The sequence below is a fragment of the Lissotriton vulgaris genome, chromosome 2_1, assembly GCF_964263255.1.
Source record: "Lissotriton vulgaris chromosome 2_1, aLisVul1.2, whole genome shotgun sequence".
NCBI lineage: Eukaryota > Metazoa > Chordata > Amphibia > Caudata > Salamandridae > Lissotriton > Lissotriton vulgaris.
In genome coordinates this window covers 37064070-37084317 of record NC_141687.1, presented here as the reverse complement: position 1 = coordinate 37084317, position 20248 = coordinate 37064070, and the positions used below count along the sequence as shown (strand labels likewise).

Here is a 20248-nt window from a genome sequence, read left to right as displayed (position 1 = left end):
AATGCCCTTGGGCTTACAGAGGGCTCACCAAGCTGACCTCACCATCCGGTATTTGAGCCTCGCAGCTGCTCCCCTGTCAGGTCTCCAAATGAATTACTCCATGCCCGACGCGTTTCAAGGCTTCTACGCCCCGTAGTCATGGGCTGCAAAAGGTGCACACTGAAATCTTGCCGTTTCTTTTTTGAATGATTTTATTCATTGCAAAGACGCCCCCAGTGGGCGTGGCTCACAACAGATGCCCCAAGGCATGATGGTCGATGTGGTCCTTGAAGCGGCAAGCACATATGTCTCTTGAGTAGAGTCAGTTTTAGCACACAAGTCTATAAAATGCTTTGTCTTCTCAACCCTGGCCGTGGCAGAGGGGCTCCATTTCCATCGAGCTTTGAGGGCAGGGAAAGGCTTCTGAGAGAAACGGCTTTCTCTCGGACTGAGCACTGCTGACCTGCAATCAATGTCTGCTGCCTGACAGGAAATCCGTCCTACTTAAGGAAACGAAGACAAAGCATTTTATAGACTGGGGGCGTCTTTGCAATGAATAAAAGCATTCAAAAAAGAAACGGCAAGATTTCAGGGTGCACCTTTTGCAGCCCATGACTACGGGCGTAGAAGCCTCGAAACGCGTCGGGCATGGAGTAATTCATTTGGAGACCTGACAGGGGAGCAGCTGCGAGGCTCAAATACCGGATGGTGAGGTCAGCTTGGTGAGCCCTCTGTAAGCCCAAGGGCATTTGTTTGATATATATATATATATATGTATGTATGTATGTATGTATGTATGTATGTGTATGTATGTGTATATGTGTATATATGTATGTATATGTGTATATATGTATGTATGTGTATATATGTATATGTATGTATATGTATATATGTATATATGTGTATATATGTATATGTATATATATGTATGTATATGTATATATGTATATGTATATGTATGTATATGTATATGTATGTATATGTATATATATGTATATGTATATGTATGTATATGTATGTATATGTATGTATATGTATATATATGTATATATATGTATATATATGTATATATATGTATGTATATGTATGTATATGTATGTATATGTATGTATATGTATATGTATATGTATATGTATATATATGTATATGTATATATATGTGTATGTGTATATATATGTATATATGTGTATGTGTATGTGTATATGTGTGTATATGTATATATATATATATATATATATATCCTACTGGCGAAAGCCAGTAGGTATATATAGTTAGGATTATTTCTCTATGGAACTTTAGAAAATTCTATGTCTAATAACTTTGGCGTTTGTGGACAGAATCGGCTGAAATTTTCAGGAAAATGGCACATTTTGTTTCTGAGCAGCCCTTGAAAATTTGGGGGGGGTTTCGTCAAGGGGGGGCCGAGAAAAAAGGGGGGTCCCAAATCGCGTTTTTCCCATGTTAATTTCCATAGGGCGTTTGGCCTCACTTTTAGCTCGAACGGCTGAATGGATTTGCACGAAACTTGGCAAAATTGTAGCGACTGTTAGCCCGATGTGCCTTTGCTGGGTCTCAATATATGTGCTCCAGTGGATTTTGAGAAATTAACGTTTTAAAAAATTTATATATCTGTGACCGCGTCCCAGATAGCGCTCCAGATCGCGTACTTTTCGCGTCACGGAGCTTTGCGAAGCGATGCTGATTGGCTCTCCGGTGTCTGTCAACATTCTAAACAGTCCGGTGCGGCCGCCATCTTGTCTCTCGGTAGGATCGAGAGACAAGAAGAGGTGAAAAACGAAGGGGGAATTTAATGAAAGGGGGCAAGGTAGACCCCTCTTGACCCCCTAGGAATGATGTTGGGGTTATTAAAGGGTCCAGTGGGGAAAATAAAAAAAATTTGATTTTTCACGGTAGAAGCGCTTCCCGGATCGCGAACCGGGCCGCAAACTGGTAGCGAAACGGGAATTCGCCATTTTGTGTTTCGATTTAATTAAATTACTAGGTATAAGGGGGTACGGGAGACGTATCCTGATCCCTTATGTTTTCTGAGGGTGGCTGATGAGGCTCATATATGTTGATACATGTCTTCCAGCTGCTGTGCGTGAGCGTTTTTTTTTTTTTGCTGCGTGACGTCTGTTAACGTTCGATTTGATGGAAATCAGGAAGTGTTGACCGCCATTTTGTCACTGCGATAAAATATTTTGTTATAAATTAATCCTTATTGATAAACATTGTCTGCGCCATCTTGCCTTTTTTCCAATGCCACAATTTTGTCGTGCACGGCAGCCATTTTAGATGCCTTGACCAGACCCACTCTCTGCACACCGTCGATTCTCAGCACGGCTCCCCACCCTCGCAAGCATCTCCCCCACGCACTGGTCACCCCCGCTCTCTCTCTCATGCATGGGCCATAAACCTCCCCCCATCTGCGCTGCTCTTCCCTGAGAATCACACCCCGTGCCCGCCCGACACCTTCCTTTCACCCTATTGACTACTGCACCCTCTGACACTCCTCTTCCTCTGTGTCCGATTGTCCAGGCCGGTCCCAGGCTATCACCTAGCCCTGCGGATGTAGTTTATGGCCCCAGCTGTAGAGAATCCAGACATGCCAACCCTCCCGATTCAGGCGTGAGACTACCGATTTCAGTGCTAGTCTCCCGCCTCCCGATTCCTGCAAGCAAAAACCCGATTCCTTGGGGGTTTCAGCTGACAGGGCTTGGTATTGTGTAACATGCTAATTCTTCCAGGAAACGTCAGAGGGCCGATGCAGGGGCTCTAGAAGGGGTGATAAACCATTTAAGCCTCATTAACAAGCGCATGGTCTTTTAAAGATCTGTGAAGTACTCGGGGCGGCGGTGTGTGTGCCCTGTTTCAGGAGCGGGCGGGGGGCGGGGCACTGCCAGCAACTTGCCAGGCCAGGCAGTGTTCAACACTTGCATCACCCTCTCTCTGCCTGCTATTGCGCTCCATGCTTCGGAAAGGTGAGTTTGAAATGTCCGATCCTGCAGCAGCACACTTCCAAAGCCCACACACGACAACAACCCGATTCAAGGCCCCATTCTCCCGATTTTTTTTTTTTTTTAAATCTCCCACTTTGCTCTTCTGAAATGTTGGCATGTATGAGAATCACCCCTCTTCAAAGGAGTTACAGTAGATGAAGGCCCCCACCCCATGAGATCCGTCACACCATACGGGTTCCTACTATCTGATAACCATCCTGTATTGTGCTTGGGGAGGGGATTCTCACTGTGAGGGTGTGTGGGACCGAACCTGAAGCGGAAGATTCCAGGGATGCCTCTTTGTACATCAAAGTTTTTACAATTATGTGTCACATTAATAATATATAGCACTTCAACAAAGTAGTAGGATTATAAAACTTTAATAACTTATAAATATATACAACGCAACAAAAACAGTAAACACATTTAAACATTTTTTTGTAAAAAGAAGCAACAATGGTCAGTAGCTGTGTTTTGTGCGAATAGTCCCAAGGCAGCACAACGAGCTGAGTTCTGGACGGCACTCAGGTGATGTCACCTGGGTGCCGCACTGGTTTTTGGTATCCTACAATGCAGCTCCGAAAAATGGTGTGGGGCGTCCCTGGGGAGGCCTTGTCAGTAGCGGTCTGTTGTGCGAATAGTTCCAAGGCAGCAGAACGCGCTGAGATGTGGATGGCACCCAGGTGAAGTCCAGTAAACTGCCGCACTGGTTTTTGTATCCTATAATGCTGCTCTGAAAAACGGCGTGGGGCGCCCCGGGGGAGGGGGGGGGAGGCGGCGTGAACGGGCCTCCCCAGGTGGCGGCTCGTGTGCTGTAGTGGGGCGCCCCTTTACCGTTTCAGTTGCCATTCCGCCCGCTTTTGGTACACTGTGCCAAAATCCGCCATTCAGCTGAGTTGCGCCTACTCTTGCGGTTCAGCGATAGGCGGCTGCCACAGGACTCTCAAAATGGCGGCAGGCTCTTTCCTTTTTGGGCCTGGTCCACTAAAATGGCCCTGGGACACCTTGGAACTCGGACGCTTGTCTGCTAGGTCTTGGACCCCATTCTCGAAAGCGTCCCCTCAGCCGTGAAGATTCTACAAAAGTCTTGGGGGCCCTCGACTCTTGCAGGCTTCCGGTGGGGAGCGGCTGCCATGATTGCTCGCGGAATGACCACGACGGAGCCACGAGATGGTGGTGCTTTCATGCCGACGCCAGCTTCACAGAAAAAACCATAGGTTTTAGGCCATATATAGTTAGGGATTTGCATTTACAAAACCTTATTTTACTCGCATAAAACCATTAAATTCGCATATATAGTTAGATGCGCTAACTATATATCGCGCACCCGCAATCCACTGCTGATGATGTCACATATTACATAATTCATGACATGGTCAGTGACATCACTGATGACATCACTGATGACAACTCAAATGACATCACTGATGACAACTCAAATGACATCACTGACAACATCACTGATGACATCAATCATGTGATAATACGATCAACCTCTTCAGACTCTAATATAACCTTAGATACACTCAGAGTAAACAGACACTCACAGACGGTCACTCATCCATGGAGTTACTCACACACCTAGTCAGTCATGCACTGAATCAATCACACCTCCATATCCTCAACTATACAGTTATACACACCTTACTTATTCAAACATATACTAACACATATTTACTCTTTTATACAATCCCTGATACAAGTTCACAATGATCCATACAGCCACTCACACATTCACTGGCTCTTATGCACAGTAATTTATATATGTGAACTTTCACATGTACTGTGTTTTACATATGTACTTACTTTGACATGTAGCACTGAGATATCCATTCACTCACCAATACACTCGTACACAGTCAACCACCCATACAGCTGTTTCCACATGCAGTTTTGAACCCATAGATCTAGTGAATAAACTGTTCACACATGTATGCACAGAGTCACACACCTCCCAGCCACCCCCACACACACACTCACTCTCCCATACAAATACTTGGGCAACCAATCAATAACCCATACAGTTACTCATATAGCTACTGATCAACACATGCAGCAGTTCATAGAACAACAGATATAATGATGCACAAATTAAGATAGTTTAGTCACTAACCCATGCACTCAGTGAGACACATTTAATCACTCTCTCATACAGTCAGTCATGCACCTACTAAATCCTTCATCCAGACACTTATACATCCACTCATTCTTCAATATGGCTGCCAGCATATTCTTTCTCATGTTGCTCACAGGCCATCAAAGCGCTCACTCCCGTGGAAGTAAAGTAGCCACTTAAAACAAAAGCCATATGTTAAAATGTAGCCCCCTCAAGGCTTTGTGCCCACTCATTGTACACCTTCCACATATGCACTTATATTTTACTTCCTGTGGAGACCTGTATCTTACAAGATGATGACCCTACCACACCTTCATATGGCAAACACCACATTCTGCATCCGATGATTGTATTTAAAAAATAGATCAGGAACTCTGAACACTGCTTTGGCAGGGCTCCGCCCCTCGGATAGCATTGCGTAAATTACAGAAGGAATTTTGAGGGGGGCTTAAGGGTCCCTAATGCCCAGGATTTCTTCTGGGTGACACAATTAATAGTGACTAATGGCTGGGTCTTTTCAGACCAGCAGGAACCCACCTACTGCGTGGATAGATATTTTTATTTTTTATTTTTATTTTAGGGTTTTATATAGCGCTGACCTGACCCGAGATTATCGGAGCGCTTTACAACAGTGAGATTTAAGAAATTACAATAGAAGAGGAGTCTTGAACATATAGATTCTGGATTCGGCGAGTGTTGAGGTTTCCTGAGGTAGATGGGACATGAGGTAGCTTTATTGAGTGCATTCTTGAGGTAGTGCGAGAGATTAGCAGCAGCCTCGCCTTCCAGGCCGATTTGTGTGGTGGTGGACTTTAATGGATGATGCCGAGTCTGAAATCTACAGGATCATGGTTGGCGTGGAGGTGGCAGCTATCTGGAATGGGCAGGTTCTGATATCTTTTGCGGACCCTTGCCAGGAATACAACATGGCTGACACTGAATGCTACAGATACCTACAACTGGACCATGCTGTAACGCGACATCTACAGGAGGGGGGGGGGGGCATGCCAGAATCGTCTCCCCTGGAAGACTGGCTTTTTGCAGACTCCATGCCAAACAAGGGTATCTCACTGGTCTATAAGAAGGTACTTCATAACTCCCCAGACATACTGTTACATTTGCGTAACAAATGGTTAGAAGACCTGGCTGATATTGACGATGAGGAATGGTCCGAAGCACTACAAGGTCTCGGGGAAAGGGCGATCAGGCCAGATTTCAACTGTTCCAATTCTGGATCCTGCATAGATCCTGTCATTCCAGAACAATTCACAAAGTCCTGATTAATAGAACTTACTTGCTCTTAATTTTAAAAATTGTACTGTACCCCCCGCGCTTCTAGGGACTGCTCTATTCAGCCCAGTTAATCATTTGCCTGGCTGTAGACCTTGCAGCCGACTAGGCGCTGCTCCGGTGACAGACTCGAATCACCGCCATCTTGGGTGAGGAGCAGGAGCAGGCGAGCGGTCCAGGGCTCCGCCTCTCCCGCCCTCACTGGTACAAAAACCCACAACTCCAGTGCACCGATTGACAGAGTGCCTGAGTCCTGAGGCGGAAAGCCGGGACGTGTGTGTCTGTGTGTTTTTTAAATTCCCTGCACTATTTTCTATTAACTTCACGAAGTCCTGATTAAGAGGACTTACTCGCTCTTAATTTTAAAAATTGTACTGTACCCCCCGCGCTTCTAGGGACTGCTCTATTCAGCCCAGTTAATCATTTGCCTCGCTGTAGACCTTGCAGCCGACTAGGCGCTGCTCCGGTGACAGACTCGAATCACCGCCATCTTGGGTGAGGTGCAGGAGCAGGCGAGCGGTCCAGGGGTCCGCCTCTCCCGCCCTCACTGGTACAAAATGGCCCCTCTACTCAGGGAGCGCAGCGGACGGGCGCAGCGGGCGCGCCAAAGGAAAGCCCGTCTGCGCCCGTCCGCTCCCTGACAGGCCCCGGGACACGCCACGCTGCTGGGTCAAATGTTTATACCCGTGACGAGCTGTCCTCCTGCAACACCGGTCACGGCCTCTTCAATGAACTTTCACGCAATCGCGCCCAGAGACTGGGGATCCTTGGTCATAGTATACCAACCACGGACACCGCTACCACGATCACGGTGGGTCACGATAGTCATATAGAGCCCGATTCCTCTCCCCCATTTATGTCCATAGTTTACTTAAATACTCGTTCTATGGTTAAACACAATTTGGACCTCTTCCTCTTATTGGACGAGGATAAACCTGATCTCCTGCTACTTACCGAGACGTGGCTGACTCAAGATTCAGCCCCAGACATTATCTCGGCCTTACCACCAAACTACTGCATTATCCACTCTGATCGGGGATCTTCTAAACCTGGTGGGGGATTGGCAGCAATCTTTCGCCACAACCTGAGCGTCACAGTCTTGACTAATCTGAACTTACCAGACTCTGAAAACCTAGTATTTAAAATTGAAACGTCCTACTCCTCCATAGCCTGTGTCCTTCTTTATAGACCCCCTAATAACATGCCGTCTTTTCCCCTAACGTTCAGTGAACAAATCGCCAACCTGGCTATCGAACATGCCAGGATCTTACTGGTGGGAGACTTTAACTATTGGTTCAATGACCCTAGGGAAAGCCCGCAGTCGAGGGAACTCACTGAGCTCCTCACTAACCTGAACTTCAACCAACAAGTTCAAGCACCAACCCACAGTAAGGGTCACATATTGGACCAAGTTTGGACCAACTCCCTCTCAGTGACATCCCCGGCCATTAACCCGTGCCTATAGTCTGATCACTTTTGCTCAAATTTAATCTAGTCCATCCTTTTAAAAAGACCACCGCTATAGCAACGGGCGGACGTGCCAGGAAATGGAACTCTTTAGTCAAGCCTGATTTTATACAAACCTTGGCTGCCTCCACCCCCCTCCACCACCCTGATATTAACGTAGCTGAAAGCAACCTCTCTCACTGGCTGCAAGAAGCCAGCGATGTGCATGCCCCTTACAAAACAATTAAACTTGCCCGTAGAGCTGATGCCCAAAAATGGTTCTCCCCAGACCTGAAGGCAAAGAAACTAGCCCTTCGCCAACTTGAACGATTCTGGCGCCGCAATTACGCTTCTGACGCTAAAATCCGATACATTAGTGCCAGGAAGGAATACATGAAATCCATCTTAGTAGCCAAAACCACTTACTTCTCTGCCCGTATCACCAATTCGACAAAAAAAACTAAAGATATCTTTTCAATCCTTAACGAATTAACCAACTTGGACAATGCCCGTCCCAGTTTGCCACCGACCTAGGTTCTGTGTGACTCACTTAACCTCTTTTTTACTCAGAAAATTGCCACCATCAAATCCAGTATTCCTCAATGCTCAAATTTCTCTCTCCTAGAGTCAGACCCCTCTCTCCTAGAGTCAGGTCCCAAAGCTACCGGCTTACTGTGTGAATTCACTCCTATCACTCCAGAACTATTTCAGGAATTATTGATAAGAGGGAAATCAGGCGCCCCTTCTGACAAATGCCCCCCTTACATCTTAAGACTGTTTATCAGTGATTCCGGCACCCGCCTGCTCTCTTTTGAATGGCTCACTGACCACTGGACAAGTTCCACGCGCCTTCAAAGAAGCAACAGTAATACCACTCCTGAAGAAACCGGGCGTAGACCCCACCTGTAACTTAAACTACCGACCTATCTCCCTCCTCCCCTTCCTGGCGAAGGTTTTGGAGGCGCATGTTGCCAACTGCTTGTCTAATTTTATCGAGACATCAAACTGCCTAGACATCCACCAAGCGGGCTTTCGCCTTGCGCACTCAACAGAGGCTGTGGTAGTGGCAGTCATGGACACCCTTAGGGACTGTGCAGACAACCGTATTCCACAGGCCTTAGTGCTCCTGGATTTGTCAGCCGCCTTTGACACGGTCGACCATACCATCTTGATCGACCGTACCATCTTGATCGACCGTGTCACACAGGCTGGCATCCAGGGCACGGCAGCGGCTTGGCCGAAGTCCTTCTTGACGAACCGCTCCCAAGCAGTTTGGCTGGGTAATTTAGTGGGCACTAAACAAGCCATCACCTGCGGCGTACCTCAGGGCTCGTCCCTATCACCACACCTGTTCAACCTTTACATCTCCCCCCTAATTCAGGCCCTTAGAAAGAAACAGGTCACAGTGCTGAATTATGCGGACGACCTACAGCTCCTATTTACAATTGACAACTCAGAAACGTCTATTGATTTTTTTCCAGTCTACAATGAGGTTCATCCAAGCCTGGATGAACCAGAATCATCTGAAACTGAACCCTGGGAAAACTGAGCTGGTCCTGACTGGGGACAGTGTCAAATACTGGGGTCCACACTACTGGCTAACAGACATGGGTCTAGCCCCGTCCCCCTCACCATCGGCAAAGACGTTTGGCATTACCTTAAACAGCGACCTCTCGCTTAAAACGCAAGTAGGTCAGGTAGTTTCCAAATGCCTTTTCCAACTAAGGAAAATCCGGATGGTTCGTCGCCTTCTGACCCGCGAAGCCCTGATACAGGTGGTGATCGCTACTGTGATCTCTCACTTAGATTATGCCAACTCGATTTACCTAGGTCTTCCTCAGTTCCTCCTAAAACGCCTGCAGATGGTGCAGAACCATGCAGCAAGATTGATTCTAAGCCAGCCTAGATGGCACCCAGCAACCCCCCTTTTGAAAACACTCCACTGGCTTCCGGTAACCCAGCGCTGCATTTTTAAAGTCAGCTGTATGATGTTTAAAGCACTCTAAGGCAAAAGCCCCAAATTCATCTCTAAATTGATTATAAAATACGCTCCGCCCGAAGCCTCCGTTCAGCACATCACTGTCTTCTACAAACACCCTCCTTCAAACGCAAGTGGTCTGGTGGCTGCAGATTTGGCACCCTGGCACCTCGCCTATCGAACTCCCTTCCTCCCGAGATCAGGCTATGTCCTGACCTCCTGTCATTCAGGAGACTCCTAAAGACCTGGCTTTACCTACAAGCATACCACTAACCCCATAAACTTTCAACTCTGACCACACTCTGTCTTTACAGAGCCAGGAAACCAACCGGTGTCAATGCGCTATACAAACCATTGTTAACATAACATAACAATCCTGTTTGAGGCAGGGAGGGCAGTTTCCCCATTTTGTTTGCGTGGTTGTGGCCAGGAAGTCATATTCTTCCATGTTTTATGGACGTATTCCCGAATTCCGGCATCTTGGGACAAATCACAGAGGTGTTGACTCATGTTACGTCTAGCTCGGTCTCTATGGATACAAAAATTTCAGAATCTCGGTGTCACTAGCTCCTGGAGTAGCCAAACAAATATAGCCCGGCCGTGAGGCAAGATGGAGCCCCATCCATATGGGAATGGATGACTGATATGGACTGGTGTCAGAGAGCAGACCAGGTGGTGTACCAGGAAGGGGGATTCCCCCAAAAAGTAGGAAAAATATGGGAGGCTTGGAAGGAGTTGAGAGGGTTTTCAGAATCAGATAAAAAAATGGATAATCTAGAACTCGAGGGGTTACATGTGCTTTTCTCTTTACAGTTTACTGCAAGAGAAGAGACTGTAATATTGTAATGCATTGAGAAATGTTATTTTCAATGTTGCCTTCCAATTATCGCACTGCTTTGCAATGAAATGTAAAATAGCTTACCCAATTTTAGGTAATCCCTTGTCTTCATGACCCCCTCTCCCAAAAGATCTTTAAACCTTTACACCCCAACCTTTTCCCAGTTACTAATACTCTTGTCATCTAGATGAAGACCTAGTAATTACAGTAGCTTCTCCAGATGTTGGGCTGTAACGAAGTAAACTGACCTTCTTTCTTCATTTGGGAAAATCTGTGAAGAAATATTTGTGGAAGTTTGAACCTACTGTATTTTGGAAGCTTTGGTATTTTAATGAATAGAAGCTGGATGTTGCTTTCTAGAATCATTTGCCTGAGATAAAAGTGAGCTTGATAAAAATGTTTTAAATGGAGTAACTCTAGGCCGTCATCTTCTATACATAACTATAAGGTTTCTAATTTGGTGCGGGATTTCTCTCCTGACCCTACAAATTTAGGCAGCATCTGGTCTTTCTCGTCGAAAAAGCTTTGGGGAACCTTAATAATTACATTTGAAAAACGATGAAAAGAAAAGGAGGGAGGGTTATACTTTTTATTAACCCGATACGCCCAATAATTGTGTAGCAAAGACTGCTGCGGACTTAAAAGATTCTTGGTCTTAGAAAGACTTGACACGCAATTAACCTGTAAAAGCGCAAAAAAATTGTACGAAACCAAAATGTCCGTGTATCTTCTAAAGCCTGTCCTGCAAACCTGAGTATGCATGTCTATGGAAAGGACTTGGTCCACACAAATAAACAACAATATTTCAGACTGTGTGAGATTTGGTCCTGTACCCCTAAATCTGAAAAAGTTTGGATCCATTTAAAAGTTCTGATCCCAACAAAGGTGCCCTAATTTGAGAGTCTTAATCTAGCAGTGAAGCTAGTGGCTCGATAGAGTGATAACGGCACTAGGGCGATGGGGCACCCTTCACAAGTGCACGTCCAACTGCTAATGAAGTCCTGCCGTGTGGGAGTTGATTATGTTTGCCTCTGCCTTACTATATAAATTCTATAGGAGGTTCACAAATTTCGAAGGAAAATTAAACCTCAGTAAAGTGGCAAACAAAATTTTCCCTGGACTAAATCAAAGGCTTTTTCGGCTTCACTCATATTGATTGCCACTTTTACCTCGTTATTAGTAAAATAATCAATAACCTGAATTAAAAAAAATGATTCTCCTGGCAGTAAAACTCATTATTCTCCATCCACAATTTCTTGAGGGGGGGTATTCCAGAAGCCATAATTTTGGTAAATAATGGGTGGTCTTTATTAAGTAAACTAATTGGACGATATCAACCTGGTATATCAGATGGCTTATCTGTTTTCAAGAAGCTTACTATCACTGCTTTCAAAAAGGATTTGGTGTTTTGACAACCCTCCAGTATTTCATTAAATAGTCGCACTAACACTCTTGCTAATTGAGTCATAAAAGTTGTATAAGCTCTATTGGTAATCCATCGCAACCACCAGCCTTCCCAATGGCGGAGCCTATGATGGCCTCCTGAAATTCACTGAACGTAATGGGAGCCACTACTTTAGCCCGCTGATCGGTACTAAGCATGGGGAGATCAATGAATATCTGAGAACAATGGATCAATTGAGAAGCCGAAGATGGAGAAGTATATGGAGTTTTTATAATGCTTAAGGAATATCCCATCAATTTCTGCCATCTGATCTACTGTTTGGCCTCTATCCTGATAATAAAGGGACTTAATAGCAGCATTATTACACCTTTTTTTAATGACCAGGCATAAATCTCCCAGCATGCTCACTTTCCAGGTAGAGTTGTTGGAAACATGTATTCTGATTAACTACTGTCTGGGATTCGCAATATTTCTTTTAATCTTGTCTATCATCTCTCAATCTGGATTCGGTCGCTTGTGAGTAACGTGTTAGATGAATCTGGGTTTCTTGATCTAATTCACGCTGTAAAGCTGTTGTGGTCTCCTTCCTTAGATTAAACACATTTGCTTTGAAATATATTGTCTCCTCCCTGATTAAAGCCTTACATGATTACCAAACAGAAAAAACTCAAACTGATGCAATATTGCTCTTGAGAAATTCAGTGAAACTGGTTTGCATGATTGTGACCATCCATCCTCGGTTAGGAGAGTCCTGTCTGACACCGAGGGCGCTCTATTGGATTAATTTTAATCAGAATTTCAGTCACTGGGACAGTATGGTCGGCTAATGGATTTAAAAAAATTAAGCACTTCCCTTTATCCTACCAATAAGAGATTTTTTTAAAAATCTACCCTTGAGGCTGAATTGAATCTCTTGGAAAAGCACGTATACTCCCAAATAATGCAAGGCGTCGACTCATTCTGGCCAGATGCCTGGATGCTTTGGGGTTATTTTGGGTTTTGTTCTCACGAGAAGAATCTAAACTTGGATTCTGTAAAATATTGAAATCCCCTCCAATGACTGTGTGGCCTGGCAGTAGACTCCGCGCGTTCTCAAGCTCGTCTAGTGCAGTTATATCATCTTTTGGGTTGTAGAAACGAACTATCTGAAGGATCCGATTACCAATATTCAGAACTACTATTTGTCTTGCTCTAAGATCCCCGGTGGTCTGCAAGAATTCCTCTTGGCAATGGCACGTATGTCAAATGGCAACCCCCCTGACTGCTGCTCTCAAGGATGCAAAGAAAGATTGGGAAATAAAACTTGGCAATCTAAGGGGAGTAGAATGTGTTTTAAGGTGCGTTTCCTGAATCAAGATTATTTGTACTTGGGATGATATGTGCCACTCGAGTGTGGATTTGAGCATACTTTGGTTGTTGACCTCGCAGGTATTACAAGAAGCTTTTCAAACAATTTGGTTTTCTGTCATCCGACTTAGAATTGCTCCTTCTCCATAGCTGTCCTTTTTTTCAAACTTTGCTGGCCAGTCCACCTTTATGCACATGATTTCAGGCTAAGTCTCATAACATATGCAAACTTGTATCTCAAGAAACCATAATTCTTCCTAGCAATGCTACCTGTGATTTTCTTTCCTTATTTCCCCATCTACTCTGCGTGCCCTCCCCATCTCAGACTCGCACTCCACTCTCTCCCCGTCCCTCCACCTGTGCCACCCCCCTTACCACTAAGTGAGTACCTTGGTATGGTACTCTGAGCTCTTTCCTGCGAGGTATAGTACAACAGCCTTGAAACATTACAAAAACCTACTCTACCCTTGTATGAAACTGTACCCTGGAAGGACGTATTTGTAGATCATATCCGATACCAGTTGTATGGCCTATTGGCCTTCCTCCCGGTCCTCTAGTATACGAACAAATCTTAAATTGGTGTGCCGAGCTCTGTTTTCAACATCTATCTTTATTTGAAGATCTTCCAGCTCTGTTTGTATGTTAGCATAGATTCCTTCATATTTATTGCATCCATCTTATAGAGTGGATATCTTCAGTTCCACCGGAGTCATGTGACAATAAGTGATTTCTTGTAGGAGCTTCATTTCACGAGGTTCGCTTAAAATCTGATTTAGCGTTGTCTCAATCGAAGGAGGTTGAGAAGAGTTTCATATTGAGGCAGCAGAGTATCCTAGTTGATTCAACCTGTTAGTCACAGGAGATTCTTTATCCAGAGCCGCCGATAATTCAGTTCGAATTTGTTAGTCTGCCCTTGCACTGCTCAAATTTGATTCTTTTGTTTTAACCTTCCCTTGGGAATCCCCAGTGTAAATAGTGGATATGCCTGTTTCTCTTGCTCCTTCGTTGGATCTTCGAGTGGGGTATTCGCCATGGCAGTTGGGAGGTCCAATACAGCTGTGGCGGGAGGTGAAATGGCTTCAGAACGTACTCCATTCTATCATCCATGTCATGTGAAAGATTGTGCCACAATCTATTGGGGAGGAAAGAGTCTGCTGACTTTTTTGCCTGACACCAGTTTTGGCTGGTCTGTTTTTTTGCCTGCTGACAACGGCCCTTATCCTCTTTGAGGTTCTTTTTGGCTGTGTGAGTTTTCATTGAGGGATCTCTTGAAATGTGTTACAATAAAGCACCAGATGAAATGCACCACATGCAGATGAACACCTGAGTTCCTCTGATCAGCTGGGGAATGCTATATTTATCGCAGGGCTGCCACAACCGTATCTATGGTACACGGATTACTTCTGTGACCTACTCCACTGTCCCTTCACCTGAGATAGGACCTAAAGTCCTAACACAAGCTGCTTCAACCCCTCCTTTATTCAGTTTTGGTGGTCTGAGGCTAATTTGCAGTGATAATCCTTGTTGAGGTTTGGGCTGGGTATCCCGCAATACGCCTTAGCTGACTCGCAGACAACAGTACTTTCCTCTAGAATAGGCCGCTTGGGATTACTGACACGAAGGCACTGTGACACACTGCATCCAGCATTAACCTCTTTTCCCCCCTTCACCCTCTCTGGTGCTGGCCTCTTCGCACTAATGACCGCTCATCTTGGGTTCATTAGGGTAACCATTTCCAGGACTGCGAAGCATTCTCCTCTATCCGTGAGCCTGCTTGCTGTCACCTCCAGAAATTAGCTCAACCACGGAGTATGACTGGAGCTCTGCATGGTTCCGTACATTACCATACTGAACGGATTTACATCAAATCACAAAAAGCACATTCTGTGTACCAAGATCTAGCTTCCTGACAAATTTGATATTATTCTGTTCAGCAGTTTTTACTGTAGCCCTTCCTAAAGGAGTCTATGAAAAATGCATTGGGAATTGTGTTTTTGGACCCCCTTGTTTCTCGGCCACTGCAGAACGGATTACCCCAAAACTTTCTGTGCACAAACTGAAAAAGCAGAGTACCTGAGGAAAGTGTTATGGGGATTCGTCTAATGGTGCCAAAGTTCTTAGCAAACGCTAACTTAACTAGAACTAGCCAGGGATAACTGGGTTTATCTCTCTATCTATATCTCTGTCTCTGCCTCTCCCTCAAGTTGCACACATTCATGGCAGATGTGGTACTTCAGCAGTCAGTCAGTTCAGTTATTCATGCATTTCTATAGTGCCAGGGAACCATAATGCAACTAGACCCTCTTCCCTTTTCGAGCAGGAGTTGATGACTGTGATGTAGATCTGGGAGGGGGTTCATAGGGAGGCTGGCAACCACTGGAAAATACTTATTTTTAATTGGACGTTTGCCCTTTCTGCAGGGTCCCCCAGAATGTTTTGCATCCTTTTTTCTGAACTCTATTTTTGCTGGCTAAAGATCTGTGTATTTTACCGCTGTTAACCATTGGGAAAGTGCTTGTGCACTTCCTTTCAACATAGTAAAACTGGTATAGTCTTGAGTGAAATGTTTAACTCACCAAGAAGTCCCTAGGATATGGTACCCTGTTGGTACCCAGGGCCTGTAGGTTAAATGTCACCATGGGCCTCAGCACTCTTTGTGCCATCCACTACATTGACTATGTAAGCATGGCTGCAGGCCATCAGTAACCTGGCAGTGCAGGGTTTAACTGCAACTTCAACCTGCCAAAATAACCCTTTTGAGAGGCCTAAACCTTACTTTTAAATATTTAGAACCTGAATAAGTAGGGGTTGTTATCCTTCAAAGCAGAATACAGGGTATTTAAAGTAGAACGTGTAAAAGATTACTTTTAAACACCCTTCTAGTGCAACTGCCTTCAAAGCTATTTTCAATATAGTAATTTTGGCTGTTCCATAGGAAAACGCAGGGATGCAACATTAAATACAAATTCTTTTTGTTTGGGAATGGGCCTAGCCAGAAAAATAATGCAACTACTGTTGTTAATAATTGTTCCAATTCCAATTCAATGGTGGTCAGATTTTATCTAAATATTATTGAAGTGTAACTTTTTAAAAGTTGCCTTTGCCTTGCCTGAAGCCAAATCTGCATTTTGTTCTCCCACTTTGGCTAGCCAATAATCGGCATTTAAATAGGTATTAATGATGGGTGAACTTGTTCCCAGGAGCAAAACATTAGGCTGACCTGAATGGGCAGAGATTACGCCTTTTAATTTGACCGAATGTGCAGGAGGGGCTGTGAGCATCCACGTTGACATTAGTGTCAAGCCCTGCTTGAATGTCACACCCTGCTTGACATGTTTGCTGGGGTTTCTCGCATGTTTCTCAGGGTTGAACTTCAAGGCGGCCTCCAATGTCACAGGCAAAATTTTGTTGCCATTTGGGCAGGGTCCATCTTTTTTCCTGCCAGCCACTCTGGCGCCAACAAAGTGAGACTCTTTTGCATTACAGGGTCACAGCCTATTTGACATGTCTGCTGGTTTGTGGCTCCTTTCTCAGGAAGGAAACGGATTGCCAAAACACTTTGTGTGTATCCACTCTCTGGTTGCTGAAAGTACAGCTTTGGTTTTACCAGGCTTCTGTATGAGTCTGAAGAGGGTACAGGGACTGCCAAAGATCTCGGCTACCTTGAAGATGTCCAAGTGATAGTTGGCTCAAGGAACATTTACCCATTGCTTAGGGCATCCCCAAGGATTATTCTCATCACTAGTTCATGCCAGGCACAAATGTGGCACCTCATGGCAATCCGCTTTAGAACACTCCTGGATCGGAGTAAGATCCGAAGAGGATTGAACCTGCTGTCTGCAACCCGAGGTGATCCCGGAGGACTGGATCCACCATCAACTCCAAGTTGACTGGACCTGCTATCGGTCTTGAACACAGGACAACGAACGGGACTGAGGCTGGGGATTGCTAAAGGGTCTCTTTTCTTTTCTGCTGAATGCTTTAAAGTGACGGTGCTTCCACATACTTCAAGACCCTTTTTTCCTCTGGGTCAAAGATATCAACGTGCAGTTTACACTTGGATCTCTTTCTGTTTTGGAATGGAGAAGGCTTGGACTAGTCATCCAAGGGGCTCAGGCAGCATCACGAGTTCATAGAAAGTCCTTTGTATTGAACGCGGAATAAGAGTCTCCTTAAAAGTCAATATAAGGTTTATCATGCCTTGTCCCACTTCTCCTCTTTATCCATGTGCACTTCTCTTACTAGACAGTTACAAGTGGCTTTGCTGAGTAAGCGAAATGGGATGGGGCAGGGTACAAAGAAGTAAGAAGGGCATGGAGATGGTGTAAAAAGATGTGTGAGGTTGGCAGAGAAGTAGGGCAAATGGGGAAAACTGAGGTATCCTGAAAGAAAGATAAAGAGAGGCAGAAAGAGGAAGTTATAGGTAGGGAAAGAGATGCAGAGAAATAAATGACAAAGCGGACCATTAACCATCGCGTGAGTCTTGCCGACTGCTCTGGTGACTATGGACTATCCGCAAAATGATGCCTTTTGGATCTCCGTATTCACGGATTTTGTGAACTGCTTAGAACTGCAATTTGCACAATCTTCTCTACGCCTACGGGATCAAAAGGCAATCACTTTAACAAGCCCACAGACCTCAGCAAGTATTTCCTCTCACCAACCTGTACAGGATCCCCTTGAAATTCCATGTCTGCTTATACAATCCTGGTTAGGTCACGTTCATTACTATTAGATGTCTTATAAATGTGTTATTTAATACTCCAAGTGCATTGTCTAAGCTGATTTTTATTTCAATCTTGTTTGTGCAACAAATTGAGCTTTATATGTCATGTGAATAACTCTGGTATGTGCATCACCCTGTCATGAATCTATTCTGATTAGTGTGAGAGGCTGGCTTTAGAGGTGTCTCCGGAAGGATGACATTAGTGCGGTCTCCGGGAAGTCAATATTCTGAGGAGTGTCTGAGGCTGTCTTCAGAGGTGGATCTTGGAAGTCTGTATTCTGTGTCTGAGTCTGGCTTCAGAGGGGTGTATGGTAAGGGTGACTTCAGGCGGTGGCCTATATTTTAAGTTGTGTGGTGAGGCTAGCTTTGGTTTCTGGTGTAGCCAGTTTCAGAGACGACTCTAGCTATCCTGTTATCTGAGGCGTGTCACTTGGCCTCAGAGGGGTTGTCGGAGTCTGGCTTCACAGGCGTGTCTAAGAAGAGTGACTTTAGAGGGGTCTCCAATCCTATATTCTGAGTGTTAACTTGGTGAGGCTGGCTTTCGAGGTTTCTCATGGATCCTGTTTCAGAGGTGACTTTCTTTATCCTGTTTTGAGGCGTGTCTGTTGAAGCTAGATTAAGGGGGGTGTTTTAGAAGGATGCTGTCAGAGGAGACTAGCTATCCTGTTTTTTGGGGCATGTCTGTTGAAACTAGACTAAGGGGGTGGGGGGCGGTTTTTTAGAAGGATGACGTCCAAGGAGACTAGCTATCCTGTTTTGATTCGTGTCTATTGAAGCTGGTTTATGGGGGGTGTCTGAGCCTGCCATCGGAGGGGTGTCTGGGAAGGATGGTTCTAGATATGAGTTCTTGGTAAGAGTATAGTAATTGAAACCATGCTAGGCAGACTTCTGGAGAGACATCAACCCTTTTTCCTAATTTTGTCTCTTCCCCACCCCCTGTTCCTGTCGATAGATTGGGGATGGCGGGCGAGTCCAGCAGCGGCAGCATCATCTCCAGCCTTTCGACCTCGGGCATCAGCTATGACAAGTCGGAGGACTTCATGGTAAGGCACCACCTTCCACCTGTCTTGTCCCCTAAAACCAGCCAGTGTTCTGGCCTCCTGTGAAGGCAAGCGCCTAGTGATGCATCAGTCGTGCACTATATGTCATTTCTTATTTCTAAATGATGACAAAATTTGGGTCTTGTAGACGTCCCATTCTTCCTTGCCTGAAGCCCCACAGGTTGGCGAATGATGAAACTTGAGGGGTGTTTTCGCCGGCAAGATCAACAGATGACTCCATGTCACCAAAGATGATGTGCACCATTCCTGGGTTTTCATTTACCATCCTAATACATTCTGAGAGCTGTTGTGCTGGCTTGCTTCAGTTTATGGAATTGATGTGTAGCACAAAATCTAGAATTTCCCTTAGAGATGTGGAGTCATCTGGTTACTTACGTCATGGGGCTGCAAGACCACAGCCCTAAGACTGCTTTGTTTCCCTCTAGAGCAGGGGTCTTCAATCTGTGGGGCGTGACCCCAAGGGGGGGACGTGGAGTCGTAGATAGGGGGTTGCGCATTCCCGGTTGCACTTCTGCCTGGTACTGGAATCCAGAATACTCGTTTATTTTCACGCCTGCCCTTTCCCCCACTGCTGTTTTTGAAATTACTCTGCTCTGCCCTCGCTGTTAACTGTTGTCGTACTCTGACCTCCGTTTTGGCTTGGGGCTGACAGTGCCCAAAGTGATGGCCAGTCAGGTCAGTGTGTGGGCTTTTATTTTTTTGCTGCTTGCTCGCCTGTTGTATGGTCTGGTAGACTGTTTTTACTGTTAATTTCTGTGCTGTGACCACAAATATTGTCTGCAGTAAGCACAAATGCATGCAGTTTCCCATTCCTTGCAAAACACTTACACAGCTCGACTTTTACAAGTTTAAAACTGCCTCACATTTAGTCCTCCCTTGCCTCATAATTCCAGCAGCCCTGCCTATAGGACAGTCTGGCAGTGCCCAAAGGGGTGGCCATGCAGGTCAGTGTGTCCGCTTTTTGTGGCTGCTTGCTGGTCTGTTTTATGGTCTGGTGGACTGTTACTGTTGATTTGTCACCCACAAACGTTCGACTTGCTAAACACTGTTAAATAATATTTCC

The 20248-nt window shown here is 45.2% G+C and overlaps 1 protein-coding gene across 4 annotated transcripts in view; it reads left to right on the top strand.

Annotated features, from left to right (window-relative positions):
• The window catches only part of LOC147729517 (rac GTPase-activating protein 1-like), a 390363-nt gene that overhangs the window by 125427 nt on the left and 244688 nt on the right, over nucleotides 1-20248 (top strand). For all 4 annotated transcript variants that reach the window (XM_086954407.1, XM_086954409.1, XM_086954408.1 and 1 more), the window contains exon 6: nucleotides 19077-19167. In XM_086954407.1, coding sequence (XP_086810533.1) covers nucleotides 19077-19167 — 91 coding nt within the window. The remainder of the gene's footprint in view (nucleotides 1-19076; nucleotides 19168-20248) is intronic.